Source organism: Anabas testudineus, chromosome 7 (genome assembly GCF_900324465.2).
Source record: "Anabas testudineus chromosome 7, fAnaTes1.2, whole genome shotgun sequence".
NCBI lineage: Eukaryota > Metazoa > Chordata > Actinopteri > Anabantiformes > Anabantidae > Anabas > Anabas testudineus.
This window is the reverse complement of record NC_046616.1, coordinates 12176298-12200444: the sequence shown is the minus strand read 5'-3', so window position 1 is coordinate 12200444 and position 24147 is coordinate 12176298. Positions and strand designations below refer to the sequence as shown.

The following is a 24147-nucleotide window of genomic DNA, read 5'->3' as shown; positions in this document are numbered from 1 at the left end:
CTGCAACATAACTATTCAACAAACCTGTCAAATACATGCAGTGGAGTAAATAAAGGTTTACATTCTGAATTGTAGTGTTGAAGTGAAGAAGCATAAAATGGAAATACTAATGCAAAGTACAGTTACGTCATAATTATACTTAACTACAGTCCGTCAGTTAATTTAGTTACTTGTACACAGCCGAGGCAACAAGCCACAAGAACGCCGTAAGTACAGACAGTTTCCCATAAGTTGTAATTTTAGGCTCAGAGACAGAACCATCATCACTTTTTAGAGACTCTAAAATGGATTTCCACAAGAAACGGTGAAGTAAAAGTGATGATAGTTCTTAACCTCTTTAAAAATACCATGGTCACATTTTTCTTGAGGAAGAAACATGTCATTAACATGACTTATTTAACACTTAAGATACTTGACACACTTCACTTTTGGTTAATGTGCATCTAACAAATCGTGTTGCATTAGCAAAAGATGGTAGAAAGAAATGAGAGACTGGAAAGCCAAATCAAAATAATTTATTTTTGGTGACATTTCATACAGTTCTAGGATTGTGTCTCAAACACTTGGTTAATCCATTACTATATTTCCTTTTGCCACCCCAACCCAAATTAACAGAAAATAATCAAAACATATGGAGGGAGGAAGCAATTCCTGTAGGTATTTGCAAGCCTGTCAACAGCAACCATACACATCTAAAATGATTTCACATTACTCATGAGTAAGATTCATGTTAAAAACAAGTTAGTGCATTTATTATTTAGACTAAATCACTAGCTGCTCATACTCATTAATGAAAAAGAAATTACAGCCCCAGTGATTGGTTACTCGTTTACTGCATTACTAAACCCAAAGTCAATGCATCAAGTATTTTCTCTCAGCTGACATCTCACACAGTATATCAATGTCATATGCGCGATTTTATTTTGCCAATGCGATTTCACACAACTTTGGGGAAACCAGCCTACCAAGATTGGGAGAAAAGCGTTGCGCATCAGAATTAAAATAAATAAATTTAGAAAGCAATACATACAGTGAGTCAAACTTCAAATTCTAAGTCAGACTTTTTTTTTTTTCAAATTAAAAAAAAAAAGAAAGAAAGAAAAGAAACAAACAAATAAACAAACAACAAAAAACAAACCAGCAAACTCACCCTAAAAAGCACAAAACAATCTGGCTGATACCTGCTGTCAAAAGCATTCCCCTGTAAATTCAGTACTAGAACAATTACATTCTCCCACAGACATTTCTAGTGAAGGGTTATTACAATATAGCATAGGCAACTACACCGCTACAGCTTCTTCAAAATCCAGTTTCACTGCGCCAAAAGTTTCCAAGACAAAAAACAAAACTGTATCCTACCACACCTGCCTACATGATCGTAGGCAGCTGGCACGTAGCACATGATAATGTTCAAATTCTCTTTTACACCCATGACCTGGCTGCCCAATATTGTGTAGCTATCGTCCTTAGCTAACTCCTCTATGTTTGACACTATGTCTTCAAGAACAATTCACAGATATAAGGTTAACCTGGATATCCTGTGATGATGTAGTAAAAGCCAAACCTCACCTAAACCATCGGGCGCAACTGAACAGTCAAATCTTACCATTAACCTATTCTTTCTGCCACTTTTTTATGAAAAACCCTACTACCCAAACAAACAAGCATGTAAACAAAGAACATGACTGATTATCAACAGGACAATAATCTGAATCCACTGGAGTGGGTATGCTCCAAAATGTTTCAGCAGAAATAAAATTTGACATGAAAAGCTTTGGACCAGGCTAGTTGGTTCACCATGGCTAATGGCCAGTGATCACCCCAAAGTCGATTTTGGCTTTAAACAAAACCACACATCTGACTGTGGTGTAAATCAACAGTTTCTAATATTTGACTGATACAATTGAATCCAATCATGAACCAGGATCAAAATACCACCATAGAACACGTTTCATTAATATACATTAGAAGACCACACTGTCCAGCTCAGGACAATGATTCTGAATCTCTGATGTAAAAATGAAAAAATCATCCATTGCATTACATCAGTGCAACAGTACACTGAAGCATCATTTGACAATCAATGCATTCACAGACATCAGTCAACCCTTCAGTCAAACTTGCAACTCTAAAGCACACAAGGGAAAAAAACTGATGTCTCATTGCGTGTTAGTGATATCTTTGTATATGTACATGACATTTATGCATTTTCTTTTCTTCTTGTGCATATTGTTCTTGCAGACCAACATCTATTCTTTAAAATCAAAATAAGGTAGAGGGCCATTTACAGGGCCCAGCATCCCACTTCTCCCTAGCAGAGCATCAATGAAATACCTCCGGATAAATCGCACTTAAGCATAATGCTGGAGATCAAACATTTTTGTTTCCTTTTCAAATCACTCGTCAAAGTTCTTCAGGTGTCATTTTGCTCATTAGTCCTGGATGTCCTGTTCTTATTGTCATTTGAAAAGCTTTTCATTCGACAAGTTCCAGGGGGGAAGGTGGCTACCATAATGTTGTTGCTTTTATGTTAATCATTTTTATATAATTATATATATCCATGTATATATTCATACATCTTTTTTCTATTCATATCAAAGTTTTTACTTTGGCGATACTGGTGGAATATTCTGCTCTTTGCCAGTGTGCCTGTAGGCTCCCTGGGGGGAGCTGCGCCTGGCTGGAGCAGAGCGCCTCTGGTCCCGGAACTTGAGGCCTGCAGTGCCTCTGGGGCCGTTGCTGCGGTAGTAGCCTTGAGAGTCACGCTCACGTGGTGGCCGGCTTTCCTTGCATTCCCACCCCCCCTCTCTGTCATGGCCTTTCTCTTGCTTGTCTCCTGGACTGCTGCTAGATCCCGGTTCATCAGCCTTGTTCACACGCAACTCACGTAATGGCTGGCCTGACACAGTGCCAGCAGATGCTGGGGCAGGGGCTGCAGGTGGAGGGTCCTTGGGAGGTCGTTGGCACACCTCTGCATAGCTGAGCTTACGTGGCTCCTGAACCAGTGCAGGGGGAAAAAAGAAAAAAGCACAATTGTAAAACATGTCGCACAGTCACACATACTGACTTTTTGCTTGCCAAACCCTCAGATCTCATAATCTTAACGCTCATTGGGGTAGGAGTGAATGTTCTGGACTTATGGTAGGAAAGAGCAGTGAAAGAGAGAGAGAGAGAAAAAACAGACAGAAATAAAAGAGTAACAGAGAGGAGGGAGACAACCAAAGCCAGTAATTCCACTACCTCATCTCCCTCTATGCGCAAAAGATCTCATCATCAGGATCATGACTATGGTTAAGTCTTGGTTGTCACTGCCAAGAACCAGATTCTCACCTGTGCAGGTGTGGGAATAGTGGCTGTAGCAGGGGCAGGCATACTGGGTGTTGCTGGCGTGGAGGCAGCAGAGGGCTGTGGCCTGGAGCTGGGCACAGGCTGTGTAGAGGAGGGGGGGTTGACGGTGGTCTGAACAGGTGTGCGTGGGGCCGCTTTTGAAGTCGGGATCTCAGGTCGGTCAACTCTCTTCTCCTGACGAGGGACGCTGTCAGAACGAGCATTTCACACATCCACGTTAACATTTCAAGTTCAACATGGCTATTTGAGTACAAAACAATCCTGATTTGTAATGATCATGGAGGTTATACCCAGGGACTGAGGATCCAAGTGGTTGTGTAGCAGATTTTGTTGCTGCCGGGGCAGGACTTGATGCAGCTACAGGCTCCTCTGTAACTGTGGCTTGGACTGAGCTTGAACTCACAGTGGCTTCTTTATTGGTTTGTTCTGCCTGTAAAAAGAAAGGAGCCATATACTAAGCCAAGCTGAGTGCAGTATATCCATGAGCTACAGAGAAAGCTATAGTTTCAGCTTCTTACCTTTTCCCTGTACAAACCGCGTACAACATCTGACATCCGGTTTTCTAGAACTGGCTCTCCTTGTGTACTGACCACACAGCCAGGCAAAGGGGGGAAATTGGTGGCAGCCAGATCAAACTTAGGTGGAGAAACCTTGATCTCTGCTAGCGGTACAGGCCTCTGAAAGAACAAATTGGAGACGGAGACACAATCAATTATGTGATGGTCCGTGCTTTAAATACAAGATAAGTACAGAGAAGCTGCATAAAAACATGAAATTGCCATTTACCATAATCCGGTCATCTTCCCGCCTTCTCCGCGTTCCTCTGTAGGTTGTGCTTCTTCTGCAATACATATAAATGATCTTTCAACAGTGGCTCAGTCAAGTGTCACTGATGAAATCAGAGCCTATAAATAGCAGTTCTGAGGCACCAATCAGACAGTAAGTGGTACAGCAGGTTTACCTTCCACGTCCAGCCATGGTGCTGTCATCACCGGGCTCCAAAGAGGAAGAAGAGGAGAGATGTGAGAATGCGATGCTCAGGTCAGAGGCCGTTGAGACTGGGTTAGTGGTTGTAGCAGAGGCCACAACAGGAGGCTGCGGGCTTCTCAGTCCAGTGAGACTCTCCAGGGGGACTGGGGTTATTGATGCGGGGCTCACTTCGCTTGTCCTCACCTGAGGCTTTACGTGGTTTCTGTTGCAATAGGGAACAGGTGGAGATGAGCAAAATTTGTTTTAGAAATAAATAAATAAATAAAACAAAGGAAAGCACAAGACATACTAGCAACCAGTGTTTCCTGCAAAACATTTTGTTGGCAATGACTTCATTGACTATACTGATAGTTTTTCCTAAACAAGGCACAACCCAACCCAAAAATACAAAAAACAAACAAAAAAAAAAAACCCAAAACAATGTGACACCTCCCAATTTTCTTTAAAATATCTATATCTAAATATGTGCTCTTAACATCTTAATGCTTCGGAAAATGTTCAGCAGCTAAACTTACACAAATGCAATTTAGGGTCTGTTACCACTGTAAAGTCTGTTTGCTGCACTATAGTCAGTGATTATTATATAGTGATTTGAACAGGCTACATTAAACATATTTTAAACTGTATTTTTGTTTGAGGTCCCTCAACAATTTTCAGATAAAGAAAACACTGGTGGCACCACAATTTGCTGGAGGCGTAAGACAACATGCTGTGTCCTCGGGGTAAATGTGCAGACATGCAGGGGATGTTACTGTTGTGCTCACATGTTCTGACAACATCCCGTACTCTCCGAGTAGAGGTGACAATGCCCATGTGAGACCTAAACTGGCTGCTAATATGTTAATCCACCAGAAATGACACTGACACAAATGTGGTTTGTCCAAGACACAGCAGCACGTTTTACAGCGACTCGTCTTTTCATGAGTCTTTGACCCTCAGATCTCATAATCTGAACGCTCATTGGGATGGGAATGAAGCTCCTGACTTTGGAAGGGAGAAATAGAGAGAAATAGAGAGAAATAAAAGCCAAGAGAGGGAGAGATGAGGATGAAAAAGAACCGCAGCCAGTTACTTCACCCCCTGGTCTCCCTCTATGCGCATCATGATCTCATCACCAGGTCTGACATGAGAATAGTACAGGTAAGGTACTTTTCTTTGTCAAGCTTTTAACTTGACATAAACTTGGCAGTCTGTCATTGACTAAAGACTATTGTTTAAATGTCAGCATATGGTCATACTGTACAATCACTGGCGAAGAAAGCAGCAATAAAACAAAAGAACCACAATGACCAAATAAAACTGATGTTAGTTGTGATGGGAAGAAACTGTTACACGACATAATGTAAATGCAAAGAGGATATTTTGAAGCCAAGGTGGAGATAACTGGAAAAAACAAATGTGCAGAAATCAAATGGCAGCTGCTGCCATTAAGTAGGCAAGCCTACATTTATCAAATGACATGACAAATCCAGGACGTCCATTACCTGGCAACAAACATTTATCACACTGACAGAAAGGATTATGGCTATAAAATTCTGTACTGGCAGAAGGCATGGGCCCGGTTATGGATTTAGTCATTTGCTACTGCAGCATGGTAAGAGATGAGGGTAGTGATGAAGCTTATTATACAGTATAGCAGTGGTACCTGAAGGCATTTATTACATTCTTTCTTGAATAGAGGGGGACACTGTAGGGACAGTAAGAAGACAGGGGGTGAGGAACATTTCCCTGATGGGGTTACATTATATAGACAAAACTTAACAGTAGAGGAGTCGATGTTCGCCATTTCACTTCATGTAAACAGTGACACAAGTGGTAAAACATTTTAATTTGAATATTTTATGCAAATAGCAGACGTAGGTCAAAACTATTAAAACAGCAAAACACAAAACAAAGAGCGTATGTTAAAGTTCTTACCGGTTTCTGTTGAATGGGCGAGTGATATTGAGAGAACTTGAACCAGTTTTGTAGTGTCCCGCGGAGCCAAATCCATTCACAAAGCTACTATTGGGAAACGGTGCCTGTGGGAGTAGGGTGGGGAAAAGGCAGTTCTTATAAAAATGTCTTAAGTTATTTACTCTGTAGCTATAAAAAATTAAACTGTTTGCCCTGGATGTAGAATAACACTGAATATTTTAACCAAACTTGTTATGCAGAATATTGTTTATGTGACAATGCAAATTGTAAGAGTTCACTCCATATGCTTAACACCACAAACAAGGTGGTGATGACTAACAAGTAACTGCAGTTTTTAATTTATTTATTTATTTTTATTTTTTAAGGTAATGGGGGCGAGGCTATTTTCTTGCGTTAGATTTACATATTGGACACAGATTAAGCACAGCGACCTTATCAACTGCAGCTGTAAAGTTTTCAACCAAGGAGCATGAAGGGTGAATTCCTGATTAGATCTGTGTAACTGAATAATAGCGCAAGTACAATGTGTCTCACCAGAGGAGTTTCAAAATATGGTGTGGGCGAAGGCGTCCAAGTGGGAGGTACGATGCCGTAGACTTGGTACTGCTGGGGGTAGACGTGCTGCATGTACAGTGGAGAGCTGTACTGGGACTGGTTCTGGGACTGCTGTGCGTACAGACTGCTGTCCATGCTACGGTAGCCATTCTTCGCAAAGAATGTGTTGATGGCCTTTATCCTGGCCTGTAGGGGGGAAAAAAGGGTGGGGGGGGAAAATGTGTCAAATGAAGACAAGAACTCGACAAGCTGCTCTTTTCTGAAATGACTGTTTTTTACCTACCATGATGGGTTTTCCCTGAAATGTCTTGACTTCCTCCCTCAAGTACTTGTAGGCCTGGTGGAGCAGAACCAGAGAGGAAATAATGCATGACATTTCAAACTGACACTTTAGACAGTGTGAGAAGTGAAATTTGAATTTGACAGTACCTGCTGGGCATCCGTGTCTGATTGGAATGTGATGTACCAGTTGTTGTTATGTGCAAACTCGACACTTATCACCTTTGGACAGTCGTCATTTTTGAACAGTGACTCAACTTCCTGTAAGTAACAAACACTTGTCTCACACTTGAAGTAAATATTAACAATTTAATAAAACTGTTTATTTCCAAGTTGTCTTCACCTCAACAGGTGTGGTTTCAGGGACCTCCCTCAGAATGATAATGCACCGCTTGTGATTTGGACGCACCTTCTCCCCCTTCTCATCCACTTGTACCATAGGAGAGGCTGAGGGAAAAGTCCACATATTTACATTTTGACAAATCACAGATTTATGCAAATTGTTTTAATGTGCACCATCAATATTTCACTTACATCTCAATACATCTAAGATGAGGTCCATGTCAGTGGTGAGGGCCTTGATGCCCTCCATGCTGGCTATTGTCCAAATAGGGACAAACTGATCACTGTCCATCTGGGACATCAAGTATAAATCTTTCGAGAGGTTTTCTCTAAAACATAAAAAGACAAAGCAAGTAGATTAGTCCTTCTCTTAAACGTATTTAAACAAATTGTGTTATTACAGGTGGTTTCTGTGGTGGCCCTTTACCTGGAGAAGTAAAACTCCAGCTCTTTCTTCAGAGACTCTCGTAAACTCTCAGTAGAGATCGGCTGTTCTTCTGTTTTGGAATCCACTGAAAGCAAACAACAAAATGTCAGCAGTAAGAAACGTGTCAACATGCTTTTATTAAGGTCATCTGTCACATAAATCTTTCTGAAACCGTGACAAAGGATTAAACCCATATTTGGTTTAGTCACTTGACCAGCTTGCCACTCAGATTAGATATGAGAGGTGAAATTTACACTCTCAGTACAGGTGACCTTAAAGTGGCCAACACCTAATTAAGTACAATGAACAATCCAAAACAACTGTTCTACCTTAAGGTCCATTTTTATGATGCCGTTTCTGACACTATAATAGAGGTATTACTTAATGAGCATCTCTTGGCTCTAGTGACTGTAATGTTGAGGCTCCAAAGTCTAAAAAGATAGCACTAATGACATCAGAGATTAAAGACTTCAAATGTATAAGTAAAGGCCTGCATGCAAACGCTTGATGCAGTGTGTAAAACATGCTGGATACACAGAACAGATGCAACTGTGTTGCATTGTGGGTAGTTTAAGACGTGCTTTAGGAGTTTGAGGCTTTTAAGAACTTTGTGAGGGGTGACAACCAGTCTGGACAGGTCAAACAAGGCCTGGACATGTGTTCATTATCCTCAAGTCAAACACAGGCTTTATATATGAGGTAAATGATATACAAATAACTGTATATGTTAGGTGTGGCCAAACATCGTGTGTGTGTGTGTGTGTGTGTGTGTGTGTGTGTGTGTTCTAAGTTTCTCTGGAAGAAAGACATTTCTTTTGGGGGCAATAAAGTTAAGCTGAACCATGTGTCTCTACCCATTGTTTAACACTCAGTGAAATCACCTGATGATGTTCAGATGTTCAGCTGGTATGAAAACCTAGAGGCTGGTGTAGGTGTTGCACAATTGTTACTTGTTTGATCACAATCTCAAGTCAGACTATTCAGTCTCACTCTTACATGGCAGCAATTCTCTCATGTTTATACTAGCAAGGAGACCTACTGCATCAGAGTAAGTGCTACCATCAACTAATGATGGGAATGCATTACAGGGTGCAGACATTAAAACAAACTCTCGGATCACTTATCAATGACTGAGACACAAATGCTGATTGCATTTTTCAAACTGATCACAATTTTTCAGCAGAAGCGACTGCCTTATTCATTCACAGGCACACACAGAAAGAAGTGTTATAATTAAGAGCAGACTAGTGGTTTATGTTTATCATACAGTCAAATTTCGGTAATGACCATATGGTTGGTTTTGTTGTAATAAACAGCAATCAATTCAAAATGTATAAAAAACAAATTTATTACTCAAGAATCATAAAAATTGTGATCTCCATTTAAAGTGTTATTTCTATTTTACCCACAAGGTCGTGCAGACCTGAAGTACTCAAATGGAAATCAGATTTAAGAGGCAATACTCGAAGAACAGGGCTGCATTTAAACAGTGGATACCAGATTAGATGACAGTCTAACTTTTATGTCCTACCAATTATTATTTTATCACTAAAAATTAATAGCCATATTGGAAAATTCTTAGCTGCAACCACATTTGGCGTGTGGAGAGGACTGCATGCGATATGACTGACCTGAGGTCCCTGTGGTGGACTCAGCAGGGGAAAAGCCCAACTCTGGAGGGTCCATTCCATTTACTGCTATCTCAGCTGTTGCTGTGGAGCTGCTGTCATCCAGGGCTGTGAATCCCACAGTGTACTGCTTGCACCCAGCAGACGAAGGCTCAGAATAACCTGCGAACAAGGTAAAGAGTCTCGTTCAGAACCGACAGCAGGTCGCAGCCTCGTTTTCATGTTTAGCTATAAAACCAGAGCTTAAGTTTAAACATCAAAAACATGCATCCAGTTTTTAAACAAAGTGTTTTTAAGAAAAATAAATTACAACTGTTCTGGTGGGCATTTAACCTGGTTGACATAAGCATATCTCACCCTCACTGATGTCTGAGGGGGGCCAGTGAGGGCTGTTGGTAACAGCCTCGCTGGGGGCCACAGGCATCTCCTGCCATACCTTGGCATTTGGGTTCAAACCGGCGCCCTTAGAGGTGACCTTCAATGAGAAACAGCAGGATCAGGAGTTCAATTCACATCAACATTAAAGCAGAGTGAAGTTTGTATTTTAGCTGGACCAAACATTTCATCATCTACAGCTTTACAAAGCTGTTGTGTGAAGTATGATGTATGGTATTCTCACAGAATAACCTTACATCTCATAACTGATCGAAATGTCTTGATCCTTGAATACTGGCAGAGTTAATGGAAATTTGATGAATGTGAGCTGTTGAAACAAATCTATATGTACACACCGAGTTACTTTTTATATCCAGTATTAAGCACTGAGCATTAAGTACTATGTATCTTTAGTGAATAAAACTAACACTGAATAAGAATGCAAGAACCAGTGGAAACCTGAGCATAACATAAGTTAATATAATTAAAGCAGCGGACATGGGAAAAAAAACACCTATTGGTCTAATGGCAAGTATTCTGATGTAATCATCACTCTTCTAGAGCAAACAACGCACTTAAAACACTGCAGAAAACACTCAAAGAGGATTAGACACGTGTGTAACGAGTGAGTTCATCAAGTAGTAACAGGTGCACTCAAATACAGCTGGCCAGGGGCTGTGTCCTTAAGAACACCATCTTCTGTGTTGTTTTGAATAGAGTCAGGGAAAAAGTGGCACTCCAAAGTAATCAATCAATCAATCCTCAATAATTTGTAGGTGCACAGGATTTAGATGCATTTATTGACAATCAGGTCGCTTGATTGTCAATAAATTAAATACACGGATGCTGATTTTATGTATTACTTCAACCTTACATGGTGGGGGCACTGAATGAAATCACCTGGTGCAGTCTTACAATGGCGGGAACACCTGCATACCATTGGGCCTCCAAGGCATGTAATTAGAAACCAGACACTTACAATAGAAATGTGACCACATTGGGGCTGTGATCACCTGTGTACAATAGAGGCTGTTACCATGTTACCATGTTAGAGATGAATGATTATAAAAGCTGTGAGTAAGCAAAATGTCTGGAGTCATTCTGGAGTGACTAAAACTACATAAAACAATTTAAAATAACCATTAGTGTATACTTCTATTTTTGATGCACATTATTTAAGGGTGGACTTTGATTCTCCATATTGAAAAGGGCTGTGGACTGGCAGGAGAAATCCTGACCCTGCAAAGATATGTAGCCAAGAATAGACCACATACTGTACTTATTAAGGCATACAGATACTGCTGTGAACAAACTGGATTGTAGGTTTATTCAAAGGTGAGTGGGGGACAACTATTTTGACAACATTGAAACCAGTGACTGTCAAATTCACCAGCTTCTTCTTTTGACATTGTCACTCTCCACCTGCAAATAGATCCACCCCTTTTTCTGCAAAAGAACTGGGCCTGACAAGAACAGCTGCAGGTCACAGTATGACTGGAGACACTTCACTCCTTCAATTACACAGACATGAAATGTGCCACACGATTAAGCCCCAGTGTCATTCATAAGAGCGTGAACATTTATGGGCTGTGCAACCTACCACATGGCTACAAAGCTTCGGTGTTACAGGCCGTTGATGCCAAGTAATATCAGCTGACTGCGCTGCGCAGCACAGGCCAGGTATTTGCAACGCATGTCAGTGCGCTAGCTAGGTTAGCTAGCAGCGTGATTAGCTAACAGATAACAGCGAATGAACGTTCATCCATCGCCCAATAATCGATTTATAAGTCACCTACTGACTGAAAACTACTAAATCCATTTTCTCAGCTCCGCATAGCAGTGCCGTCGGTCTACAGCTATGTCATAACCTAACTTATAGGCTAATGATTACTCAGCAAACTACTTAATGAGCTTGCTGGTGACAGTGGCTAAGCTAGCGTCGGCTAGCTGTGTGAAGGAGCTGCAGTGGAGATGTGTGTATAAAATTACAGCCTGTAACCTTAACAGTCGTCCAAGTGCTGCCATATGTGCTGTTTGAGACCGATTCATAGTTTTACTTTTGCATTAAAGGCTTTAATAAAGTGATCACGCTAGTAGTCAAAGAGTCAATGTCGGGCTGTAACTTAGTGCTGTTAAACGTGACTTGTATGTGTTAATTAAAGCTGAATATCGCTGCTCACGCAGAGGGGGGCGTACTGTGCTAACGGCAGTCGCTTAGCCAGTTAGCTCGCCAGCTAAAGCAGGCCTCACTCACCATGCCGCCCGTCCCTCCCTCGCTCCCCAGCGGAGCCTCGTCCTTCCCACCGGTCGTCGGTCCCGGATCAGCCTCCTCCTGCAGCAGCGGCGGCTCTCCGCTCTGGTCTGAACTCATCAGCCGCTCCTGACTCACTTCCACCCCGTCGCGTTCTCCCGGCCCCCACCTGCCACCACCTCCTCTCTGCGAAACACCGGCTGGGCTCAGCAGTCAGTCTGGTTCGCTCCTGTTCGACTGGATTGGTCAGCAGCTCACTTAAACTAGCTCACTAGCAGCTAGCCGGCTAGCAGCTGTGATTAGCCACTTAGCGTGCTATGAATCAACGGAGCGGGCTAACGACAGCTAGCTCAATGAATCAAACCTGTACGCTGAAGATACTAGTTGTACAAGCGAAGCCCAACCATCACTCTTCTTTAGGCCTCAGTCTCCGCTGGTGTTACACCTAATATTTCAGCACACACCGGGTTCGTGAGGCGCATTCCAAACCGGGCGACCGGAGCGGACACTGGGGACACGCACCTTCCTGAGCGCAGGCACACAGTCCACCGACGTCCCGGCTGCCACCGCGAGTTCTCGGTGACCTCTGAACTAACAGCTTCCTTTTCCGGATCCACGCTGAAGAGTTGAACAGTGTTTTTATCAGTCCTGAAGTTTTTAACTTATCTTTATTTACCGAAGATTAAGTCAGTGTGTACTAGTATTTATAACTTCTATTTATTGTATGGTTTCTAGCTGTATTTTGAAAGATTAAAGGTCAATTAATTTAACTACTTTTAATCTAGAGTCTATAAAACTATAATATACTATTGTTAGAATAATAAATTCCTATTCAGCAGTTTCAAACATTTGTACAGAATAATCAAGCAAAATAAAGCAAAAAAGCAATGAAAGTCTGTAAGTATATAATTAAGATATTATATTTTTCTCTTATGTTGTTTATGTACTATTGTTCAAAATGTTTGGGCAGTAAATGTAAAGTGAGGATACTTCCAAAACTAATACCAGAAATATATATATTTTTATAAGTTAGCTTACAAAAACAGTAATTAACACCAACAATTTTAAATCAGAATAATATTTGTATCTGCATCAGAGCTGATTCTCTTTACTACATGAGTAAGTAGTTTTTAATGTAGGTTTTTATCATAATCTCAAACCAAATCTATCATGTTAAGATCAGGGTTATGTTGGAGCCACACCATTTGTCTCCTTGTCTCTTGTCTCTTTGTTCTTTATGACTTGGACTGTGTGTCTGGCTGATATTATGCTGCAGAATTAATTTTTAAAATAATCAGAGACCTTTCTTGTGGTACTGTGTGGTGGATAATAACCCTAAACGCCTGAAGTGTCTAAAACATTTGACTACTGTACATATGTCAGTACAGTGTTTTTTGTGCCCAGTAGTATCAAAAAAGGGATTGTTTCTGCCTATTTGCAAATATTGTGTGTAACATTAACGTGGCGAATATGTGACTTATTCTTTTCTACAGGTACACAAGCTCCTTTTTTATAAAGCAGCAGACATCCTTAGGCAGAGTTAATACCTTGCTACCATGGTAAGGCTCATGAAGCGATTACCATCAGGTTTAATGAATGGACCTGTCACCTCAAAGCTGTGATGTAATCACTTTTTGTCCCACTTGAGATGCAATCAGAAACATATGATAAGGCACAGAAGACACTTTAAGTAAACCCAAGAGGTTGTTCAAGACAGGACGTCTTATTGGATTATCTGTGTAGTAGATAAAATAGCTGCATAGTTAATCACTTCACAATAAAGAAAACTTGTTGTGAATGGAGAATGTTATAATTCAGACATTGAGGTTTTTATTTGTGATCACAGGCATCATGATGTGTTTGATCTACTGATTCACAGCAGCAACCACAAGAGAAATCCTACCACCTCGAGAACCGTGAGGCACATTTACCCACGAAGGTAAATATTATTGAGGTACATGTACTTTACGTGAGTATTTCCATTTTACGTTTTACTCTATTACACATATTCAACAGTTTCCGCTCTTGCTTACTTTTCAGATTCTTAATGCAAAATACCATTAACAAATAAATGATGAATTATTATGGATTAACCACCACTCAGTACTTTATGGTACCTACCCTAGCAGCTGTTTTTGTTCCACACCACATCATTATAGTATCAGAGAGTTTTGTTGCTTTTTTATTATTAATTATGACATATTTTCATTAATTAACATTTGAAGGTAAGTTTACACTTTATGGGGCATATGTGAAATTAATTTATAATAAGTATGTTGTTATTTTAAAACATTTAGTTTCATTTGAATGTAGTTCCCTGTGACTTTTTGATTACTAACAATGAAAGGATACATTTTTATAAAATAAATACATTTTTGGCTTGTCTGGCCTTGGATATTCATGTTTTCAATAGCATCAGGTTTAATAGTATTTAATAATGAATGTACTTAGGACTTCAACTTGAATACAGCATTTTAGTTGTACTCAGTGTACCCCAGTGGTACTGGGGTGGCTGGATAGTGTAGTGCTAAGATCGCTGTCCTCCGTACATGAGACAAGGGGTTTGAATCACAGCTGTGGCCTACCTCCAGTAGGGGTTAGCTGGAGGGTCAGCTTACATTTACCCCGCCTCCCTTTGTACCTTGTATCTCACTTGTAAGTCATTTGGATAAAAGCGTCTGCCAAATGACTGAATGAAAATGTAGTCAAAACGTGATACTATGACTTGTAGTGGAGTATTTTTAAGGTAAGTTCAGTCCAAGTCCAGTCATTGTGTTACTTCAACCACCTCAAGGATACTCAGAAAAATATAATGTTTGTCATGCACGTAAAATATTCAGGACAATTCACATTCTGCTTAATTCATCTCCATTTAACAAAAATGACCAATAATCCAACTTTTTAAATATATAATTAATCTGTTTCTCAAAATCTTTTATCTTCTGCAAAATTTATTCACAGAGTTTTTGAGACTTGGAAGAGCAACAAAACAGCAGCGAAGAGTACTATAAGTAAGCAAACGTTAAGATTAAGACAGGAACCAAAGCACGTGGACAGGAACAGATACGTTGTCCTCCTTGGGAGCAGACTAAGTCTACATCCCGAGAGGGCTCCTCTTCTTGATCACATGCTCCATGTCGGTGCGTTCAGATGTGTCCAGTTTGATGTCGTACTTGGCCAAGATCTTCATGATGGGCCGGATCTTCAGCCACCACTGAGTCTTTGGGATACGATGCCTGCAGCAAACAGAGCAATCAGTCAAATTCACCATTTCACTCGTCAGTGTTGTCCAGTGAAATACATATTGAAAAATATGTGTCTTACTCAAAGTCTGTGTCTCCCTTCAAGTCAGCAAGAGGCTGGAAAGTGAGTGCCCTCTTCCTCATGCCCAGCACACAGGCAGAGTCTGGTGTGTTAGCAAAGATGCGACCTAAAGGACAAAGTTAATGTGCCGTTTAACACATAATAATAAAATTATAGGACCACACAGTATTTATAATTATTGTTGACAGCCACACTGGAAAATCAATGTGCTTAAAGTATCAAAAGTAGCTGGTATTCAGAGCAATGATACCTGTCAGGGTTATATTATCATATATCATTGAAGTACTCACTGATGCATTAATGTGTAAATAGGATTTAGTCTAATGTTTCAATGTGGATTAAAGGTAATTTAATACAACAACAATGCAGCATATTGTATAAGATGATCACATGTTGTGTTAATCTGAAAAGTTACTAGTAACTATATGTGTTAGACAAATGTCGTTGAGTACAATGAATCTTTCTGAAATTAAATTTTGAGTTTAAGAATAAATAAGAAGAATAAAATGAAGAGTTCAAGTGACTCAAGTGAATTATAGGTTCAGCACTTGAATATATGTAATTTGTCATCATGTGTCAGCGTACCATGTCTGTAGCACTGCTTGAGTTTGTCAGTTATCCACAGAACAGACTTGGCACCCATCTTTGTGCCAAAGTTTCGGTCGAAGGGCGTTGGAGTGCCACCCTGGAAACCATAGAGGACAGACAGGTTTATCAACAATTACAGTGTAATGAAGAGGAGCGAGGAGAAAATATGTTGCTTTTTATTTTTAGTATTTTTGATCACGTGAAGAGACCTGCTGCATGTGTCCGAGGACGTTCTTACGACAGTCGAAAATGCCTTTGCCCTCCTCTGAGTACAGGTTGAAGATAAAGTCAGTGGTGTAGTTGGCATTACAGTTTTCATTCCTAATGCAGAATGGACAGTGACAGATCATTGTGCTGCTATCTGGAAAGCTACTAAATTAATTGTCTACACCCAAACTCTTCCTACTGTGACATAGTCTTAGGAGATAATCCATAAGATGTTGTGTCTTGTAGACACACATCGTTCCCAGAGGACAGTTTATGTAATTTAGAAGCATTTATCCAGAGTACTGGTTACTACTTTACAAAAGTAACTACAGAACTAGTGAAGCATTTTCCTCCCAAAATTGCACATTTGATGGTGTTATATTTTCTATGATCAGCTAGATACAAAAAGGTCAAGTCAGTTTTGACTAAATATGTAGTAGCTGCTTTTTGCTTTTGTAGGCTAACTGAGGTAACTCACTTCTTAGGGCTGCACGCCTGCGCCATCAGTGAAGAAAACCTACCTGAGGATCAAACCTCTCTTGACTGTAGTCTTCATCTTTTCCACAAGATGCACCACGTTCATCTGTAAAACAAATTCACAAACCACACATTTAGATCACATCAGAAAATCCTAAAAATAGTGACTGCAAAAGAAAAGCACAGGCTCCTGCGCAACATCCATCAGTGATTTTCTTTTTAGTTTGATGATACTTTTAACTCAATAAACTCGATGAACATGTCACCACTGCACACTTCACCTCCAGGTCTTTAATGGCGATCTTTTCTTCAAAGATGTAGGCAGCATCAGCCCCAGCAGCCAGACCAGCCATGGTGGCCAAGTAGCCACAGTATCCACCCATAGTCTCAACGATGAAAACTCGGCGCTTGGTCCCTGCTGCAGACTGTTTGATTCTGTCACACGTCTGAAAAGAAATAACACAAAATGTGTGTTTAGCTCCTGATTGTTTCGTACATGAAGTAAATGTGTGTATCTGCTGTTAGAGCACTGACAGAGGTGATAGTGTTGAGGGCAGTGTCAGCTCCGATGCTGAAGTCAGAGCCGGGGACATTGTTGGAGACAGTGGCGGGAATAACCACCATGGGAATGCACATCTCCTCATATTTCTCTCTTGCCTGAACCAGCTCCAGGCCCCCCATGTAGGCCTGCAGCAGAGGGAGAATGGATGCTAGTTTGTTTGAGAGTTTCTAAAACAGGTCAGAATTCACACTTTCATGTGACTGCAGAGTTTATCATGGAGGCTGATAGAAACAGTGCTTTGGCTTACCTCAAATCCACCAATGATCACCAAAGCGTGGATGTTAAACTTGGCAATGTTCAAACTGATGTCCTCCAGTATTTTAGCAGGAAGAGTTCTTTAAGAAAATCAAACAAATAACACAACAGAAAACTTCTGACAAAAGCTGTTTTTCCTTTACAATAAGTCAGCACCCATAAAAAGAAGCAGAATAACAGTTAATGTTTTACCTCTTGGTGCCCAGCACTGAGCCCCCCTTTCCAGTCCAGCCACTTACTGACGTCCAGGTGATGGGTTCAACCTGCAGTGAGACAAAATAACTAAGTGAAGACTTTCAAAATCAAACACTAAAACACACACATACATGATTATTGGGAAACTAATATCATAAAACCGATTAACACTGTATATAGATACACTCGCTGGCCACTTTATTAGGTACACATGTAAAATCTAGTTAAATCTCTGGGGTTCTACTTTTGCACAGTTATAATTGCTCATAGCAACTATGAGGTGTTATTTTATAAAACTGTATTTGCTAATTAATAAATAGAAGTGATCATAAGAAACACTGAGAAGGTCTATTTTTGCCCAGTAAAGTTTTATAATCAATGTTTATTTAGTATGTTTATGTATCCAGTATTACTAATTCATACGCTATCACCTTTGCATTAATTGTAATAAAAACGTTACAGTTGTCAGATTGTGGTTCTTTAGTTTGGTTCATGTTCTGTACTTTTTTCTTTTGCTCTTTTGTTCTTCTCAGCTATATTTTTATGTTCTTTTCTAGTCTGGTTTTGCTTTGGTTCTTATTGTCTCTACTTATTTATTTTCTTGAATGATCATAGTGACATTTATTCTCCTCTTTCAGTGACATCGGCCTGCTGTCAACTGTTTTCGATTACCTTTTGTAACCCTAACCCATTTCCACAATCCTCTGTTTTACACATTTGTTGCACATTTGTTGGTTACTTACCAAGACATGCAATATTTAAAACTGCAGCAACATTTTCATTTGTAAATTTGTGGGCGTTTAGGAACATGCAACTTCTAATTTTGCAGCCACAGTCATAAGAAATATTACATTTGGACTGATAACTCTTAAACCACGACATGTAAAGATCTGATCTTTTGATTTAAAATGACAAAGATAACTTTGTTGAATCCTAACAGAAGGAGATCTGCAGTGGGGAACTGTATGGTTACCTGTCCTTGAGCTAGACCGTCAAAGCCATCATGAACAGCCAACATGTTGTGACCTTGGATGAGGCCCATCCTGACAGCTGCACGGACAGCGGCGTTCATCCCAGCACAGGGAGCTCCAACGTTCATGACGGCCACATTGATGTTACTCTGGCAAAAAGAGATGGAGAGATGGAGGTAGTGCAAATCGTTAACTCATTAACTCCTTATTTCTCCTCATCAGTGGTTAGAGTCTGGCTCAGTAAATGCATGGTCCTTACCTTTACATCAGGGGGGTTGATGTGAGCCAGCAGTGTGTATGTGTTCCAGTTGTTCTCGAAACTCCTGCACATCAAAAATACAGCAGAGTGCTGATTGTTCACAGCTACAGTACGTCACCAGCAAAATTAAAAAAATTCATCCTTTATTTTTTAATGTCTCGAGCTCTACGTTTTTGAGTCAGGCAGGTCAGACTCTGTAGTACTACATGTTGCACTTATTAGGTTTGATGAGTCAGTTGAATCATGCAACATATAAGAGGAACACACTTACTTTCCTCTGAGCTTGATAGCATCCTCAAATCTGCCCTCGGCCATGGCAGCAGTCACATCTTTGGTCTGTAAATGAAAGAGTCAGGGCATGCTCTTCAAAAAATACTACAGCACAGTAAATGAAACCTGGTATTAATGCTGAGTTGTAAATATGTTGACGTACCACTTGGACACACTCCATGAGCGGCAGTCTGACAGCGTGGTTCCCAGACAGGCTGACCACGCAGGCAGGAGTGTCCGGAGTGGCCTCCAGCAGTGCCATCACTGCCTCTACACCCATCCTGCTGCCCTGGACCACACACACAGACACACACAGTAAGATCCTTAGGTGTGTGTGTGTGTGTGTGTGAAGACTGGTGAATCACTGTCCACTGGCAGAGATACTTACCAGGATTCTGTCGAAGGCCGAGGGGGTGCCACCTCTCTGTACATGTCCAAGAACAGTGGTGCGAGTGTCAAAGCTGAGCCTGTCAGTCACCAGCTGAGGACAAATAAATGAATCTGTTAGTTTGTCATATTGTCTCTGCTGATGCAGGATTTCCTCTAACTGACGTTATCAGTAATAACGTGCCTTTTTGATCTGGTCAGATGTAATCGGTTTGCCATCTCTGGACATCGCACCCTCAGCCACAATGATCACATTCAGGCGACAACCTCGAGCCCTTTGCTGAAATATTCATCAGAAGAAATAAAAATGCATTGGTGCAACCTGCACTTGTAATGGGACAGCGTTAGCAGGCATCTGCAGATGAAGACATACGTCTGCCAGCCTCCTGCACAAGTGGTTCTCCCAGCCGTCATCTGGTGGCATCTCTGGAATAAACACCCAGTCTGCACCACAGGCCAGAGCCGTCACCAGGGCCAGGTACCCACAGTGTCTGCCCATCACTTCCAGTATGAAGGTCCTCTGGTGGCTGCAGATAAACACAAAACATTTTGTAGAATTTAGGATGTAACTATTATTTATTCACTGTATTCTAGTTAAAATCTAAAATATCAGATTAATCCTAAACATTTAGACATCTGCGTGTACACAATCACAGACTAAATTTGCAAACCTGTGACACAGAAACTTTTATGACCGCTCCGTGTAACCATTAAGGTTTATACAATTATGTCTGACCTCTGTGCAGTTGTTGCGATGGCGTCCACCACCTCAATGATGCGGTGCAGGGCGGAGTCAGTACCAATGGTCATATCGGTGCCACAGAAGTCGTTGTCGATGGAGCCGACCATGCCAACAATGTTCAGGTGGGAGGATTTCTTAGCCTCTTCTTCTGTGATCTTACCTGCAGAAAAAACGTATACATAATAATAATAATAATAATGATGACATCATACTTTATTGATCCCTTTGGGAAATTGTTGTTGTCCAGCTGCCAAGCACCCCTCGACGTGGATCAGATTTTTCAATAAATGCCCTCACCAGCTTTGACCAGGTCCACCAGCAGTCCGCTCCACTCAGTCCTGAACTGGTTGGCTCCAGTCAAACTGCCATCGCCTCCGATCACGCACAGGTTGGTGATGCCCAGCTTCACCAGGTTGCAGGCCGCCTTCATTCGACCTTCCCTGGCTCTGAAGTCCTTGCAGCGGGCACTGCCAATGACAGTACCTCCCTAAGATGTGAAGAGGAGAGCCACTGATACACAACCATCTTCTCATAATGTCCTAATCACTCATGTTTGACTCCATCCAGTTTGTTATGACCGATATCTAATATTAGTGCTTTAATATGAGTTGTGCATCAGAGCCGCTTTGCAGCGACTCATTAAAGACGCCTTGAACTCAGTGAGGAAATGACTTTGGCACCTTTAAGGTGATACTGTAGACATGTGCCGAGGCACTCACTTCTCTCACTTCATAAATCCTAGCCTGTCATGTTTCCTCCACTGTCAGGCTGCTCTAGTTAGACAACTGAGATGGCAGAAAGGAAAGGATCTCCATCAGCCTTCAGTTACAGGAGCCCCTGGGTGGTGGTTTGGTATCACCAGAGCGTGTGTGAAGCTCTTGGTTTCAACTGTAGAGGGTGTGTAAAAGGTTGATGAGTCAATTTACTCAAATGACAAATAATACATCCTCCCACTTACAGTAAGTCCAGTCACGTGAATGCAGACAGATGGTTTCTCTTTATTTAGAAGTCTTTGAGATATCAACCTTTCTGCTGCCACCTCAGTACAGTGGAGATAAAGTTTGATTTGTGTTGGTCATAACACTGAAAACAGAAACAATATGTCTTTCTGTACAGAGACCGTCTAGAGCCACACGCCTGCTTTTAGTACATGGTTTCAGTACAGCGCAGAACTAAATGTGCCTGTTACTCTGGTGTAAACCACAAACCTCACTGTTAACCGTTTTTGTTGAGGCTACTTTCTACATTATTTCTGGACAGACAAACTGCTGCTATTGTTCTCACAAAAAACAATGACGCCTTCGCCTCATTTGTTGCGGTGTGGTGATGTGAATGTACTGATCGATGTCTTCGACTTGATCGAAAACTCTCAGGTGATCAGCCACATTTGAGAAGTTACTTCAGCCCCTAACGGTATTTCTGTCTGTTCACTGGTGACAGACGGCTGTTATGGAAAGAACTGGTGCTAATGAAATACAATGAATTATTTTTCTCTTTATCTGTTAACAGTTTAGCTAAGGAGCACTGATGTCTATGAAGCCATGTTACCCAGTAAGAAAAAAATTAAATTAAATGAATTTCATGCTTAAAAAATAGTTAAGTAAAGTGACAAATCTTAAAGAAATCTATAAAATGTAGGGTTGATTTTATTTATTAGTTTTTCAGGTGACCTGGCCCCAATTAACATATTCACATAAATGAACCAAACCTTTGTCACATTTAGGCCTTTTTCATCTGTCTTCATGTTTATATATGTTTGTGTATATGTCCATAATATACACAAAGTTCCCGTGGGTTGCAATGTGTGTTTCTGTGTGTTTCTGTGTGCGTTTACTCGGCTGCACATCGTCACTCACCAGTTGAAGCATCATGGACACGCTCTCCCACGTGGCGGGGCGAATGTTGTCTCCTCCATCCACCAGGCCCTGGTAACCCTGCATCCACACAGTTCATTTAATTAAGTATTGTACCTACTGTATGTACAGCCTTCATGTACTTTACTTCATCATTCCCATTTTCTTTCACGCTCTACTTTTACTCTGCTCTAATTTAGAGGAAATTTACTTTTCACTTACTTAAATTATAATGAATCTTTTAAAATTATTACATTAACAGTGGAATTTCACAAACAACCCAGGAGCAGTATCTAATGAAAATGACTCCAATCTTTACAAACTGCTGCAAAAAATAAAGCAATGGGCTCATTAATGCACCAATGTTAATGTAATGTTAATAACTGTAATTCTCATAAATGAAATAAATAATAATAATCCAATAGGATATAAAGAATATTAATCTCATTTGGATCCTCCTGATTAATGAGGCCTTTTGCTTTAAAGCATCACTTTTGTACTTTTATTCAAGTATTATTAAAACCACGAGTTTAGTAAAAGTCTAAAGTATTTCAACGCTGCTTTCCTGACACTGTGTCATTGACCTTTACTAAAGTGAATGATCAGAACACTGCCTGAAGCACAACAATAGCATCTGTACCTCATGAACAAAGTAGACTTTGGCTCCAGTGTAGAGACCAACTCTGACTGTGGCTCTGACAGCAGCGTTCATGCCTGAGAAACACAAATGACACTAATTTACACACAACGCCACACAATGTCGGTGTCGGATCCGACCGTACACGTCCCATCACATGACTTTTTAGACCCGTCTTAACCTTTAAGCAACTTGACCTGTGCAAAACAGATGGGACAGAAATAACTGTATGCAAAGGACAGAAGTTGAGGTTATGGGGCCCTATGTCCTGTGTCTCCCTCTCTATCGCCCTCTCTGATGTCTGCTACACTAAAGGCCAAAGCGTGAGGATGTGTTGTGGTGAGTTGGCATGTTGCAGCTCTTGTTTCACCAGACAGCAGCTGGTGAAGGCCTTTCTCTCCTCCATACCAGAAAAAGGTCACTGCCACTAAAATTAGCCTCAAAGAAGTGAAATAAGGGAAAGCGGGAGGACGACAAGGGGCAGATAAAGCCTCTGTACAAAGGATTAGAGTCAGGTTTAAACACTGCAGAGTTCATTTAAGATAAATATGAGCCACAGAGTAATTGTAAAAGTTTCATATACAGTATTGTAGAAATTTAATGTCACATTTTAACTATAGAAAAACACGCCAGTGTCCATTTTGTCTTAAAGAACTCCATGTATAAAACTTGATTTATAAAGTTTTTCATCTTTGGTTGCAACACAATTGTAGCGGCAAGAGTTTTGAAACTTAATATTACTTCTCGTGCTCATGAGCTCAGATAGGACTTATAGCTAAACATCCATCATCCTCTGACAGCTGGCTTTCAGCTGTGACACTCGGAAAAATGTTGCTTGCCCTTTCTGTTCTTTGGCTCTTACTTAGGATGTCACACAGTCAGAGCATTAACATGATACTTTACTGGCGTCTTAAGAAGAAGAGGCCAGTGCTTCTGCAGAAAGTTGGGATTTAGAGTCCAGAAGTGAAGATGACGTTCCTCCCTGAAGACTCATTTTCCGTTTGATTTAAACAAGTCGAAGTGATAAGACTGCAGCAAGTCTTTTTCATCCCTACCTTGGGCGTCTCCTCCTGACGTCAGCACAGCAATGGAGCGTCCGAGCCCCATCTTTGTGGGGTCGATGGTTGGGTGGGGATTCTTGGACATGTTTCCAGTGGAACGGAGACAGGTAGGTGCAACAAGGAGGGAAAAAGTAAAGGAGAAAGAGCAGAGTGTGGCTGCTCCTAAATCACCCTCTGCTTCTCAGGGGAGGAACAAGTGAAGGACAGGCTTTATAGACTACTGTTCCCAATCCTGCCCCAAGCCCCC

General features: G+C 40.9%; 2 protein-coding genes and 1 long non-coding RNA gene across 3 annotated transcripts; 1 reads left to right on the top strand and 2 right to left on the bottom strand.

Moving 5' to 3' along the window:
- Window positions 1–499: 499 nt before the first annotated feature.
- LOC113167053 (la-related protein 4) lies at window positions 500–12667 on the bottom strand. Its single transcript, XM_026367390.1, has 16 exons — window positions 12116–12667; window positions 9844–9961; window positions 9490–9648; window positions 7859–7943; window positions 7624–7760; window positions 7433–7536; window positions 7240–7350; window positions 7094–7147; window positions 6790–6996; window positions 6256–6359; window positions 4310–4540; window positions 4135–4189; window positions 3867–4025; window positions 3639–3778; window positions 3331–3535; window positions 500–2996 (listed from the first exon to the last, which is right to left on the bottom strand). Exons 1-16 carry the CDS (start codon window positions 12230–12232, stop codon window positions 2604–2606), a joined length of 2379 nt encoding a protein of 792 aa, XP_026223175.1. The 5' UTR covers window positions 12233–12667; the 3' UTR covers window positions 500–2603.
- LOC113167055 lies at window positions 12659–14047 on the top strand. The gene is made up of 3 exons (XR_003299255.1): window positions 12659–13009; window positions 13606–13671; window positions 13959–14047. It is a non-coding gene; the product is annotated as an uncharacterized LOC113167055 (long non-coding RNA).
- Window positions 14048–14145: 98 nt separating this feature from the next.
- On the bottom strand, window positions 14146–23978 carry pfkma (phosphofructokinase, muscle a). Its single transcript, XM_026367391.1, has 21 exons — window positions 23895–23978; window positions 22843–22916; window positions 22206–22283; window positions 20647–20836; window positions 20344–20509; window positions 19981–20134; window positions 19792–19887; window positions 19609–19701; window positions 19384–19509; window positions 19222–19286; window positions 18951–19014; window positions 18694–18840; window positions 17718–17788; window positions 17518–17605; window positions 17243–17395; window positions 16990–17154; window positions 16753–16814; window positions 16234–16345; window positions 16022–16121; window positions 15437–15542; window positions 14146–15348 (listed from the first exon to the last, which is right to left on the bottom strand). The coding sequence occupies exons 1-21, from the start codon at window positions 23944–23946 to the stop codon at window positions 15207–15209; spliced, it is 2304 nt and encodes a 767-aa protein (XP_026223176.1). The 5' UTR covers window positions 23947–23978; the 3' UTR covers window positions 14146–15206.
- Between the last annotated feature and the right edge of the window lie 169 nt (window positions 23979–24147).

Excerpts from the sequence above, each read along its gene's own strand:
- LOC113167053 (XM_026367390.1), bottom strand. The coding sequence starts at position 12,232 with ATGAGTTCAGACCAGAGCGGAGAGCCGCCGCTGCTGCAGGAGGAGGCT. Across the intron at positions 7,351-7,432 it reads CTGAAACCACACCTGTTGAG|GAAGTTGAGTCACTGTTCAA; the intron begins GTGAAGACAACT and ends TGTTACTTACAG. Across the intron at positions 3,779-3,866 it reads GCGGTTTGTACAGGGAAAAG|GCAGAACAAACCAATAAAGA; the intron begins GTAAGAAGCTGA and ends TTCTTTTTACAG.
- pfkma (XM_026367391.1), bottom strand. The coding sequence starts at position 23,946 with ATGGGGCTCGGACGCTCCATTGCTGTGCTGACGTCAGGAGGAGACGCC. Across the intron at positions 22,284-22,842 it reads AAGTCTACTTTGTTCATGAG|GGTTACCAGGGCCTGGTGGA; the intron begins GTACAGATGCTA and ends GTGTGGATGCAG. Across the intron at positions 17,155-17,242 it reads CCCTCAACACTATCACCTCT|ACGTGTGACAGAATCAAACA; the intron begins GTCAGTGCTCTA and ends ATTTCTTTTCAG.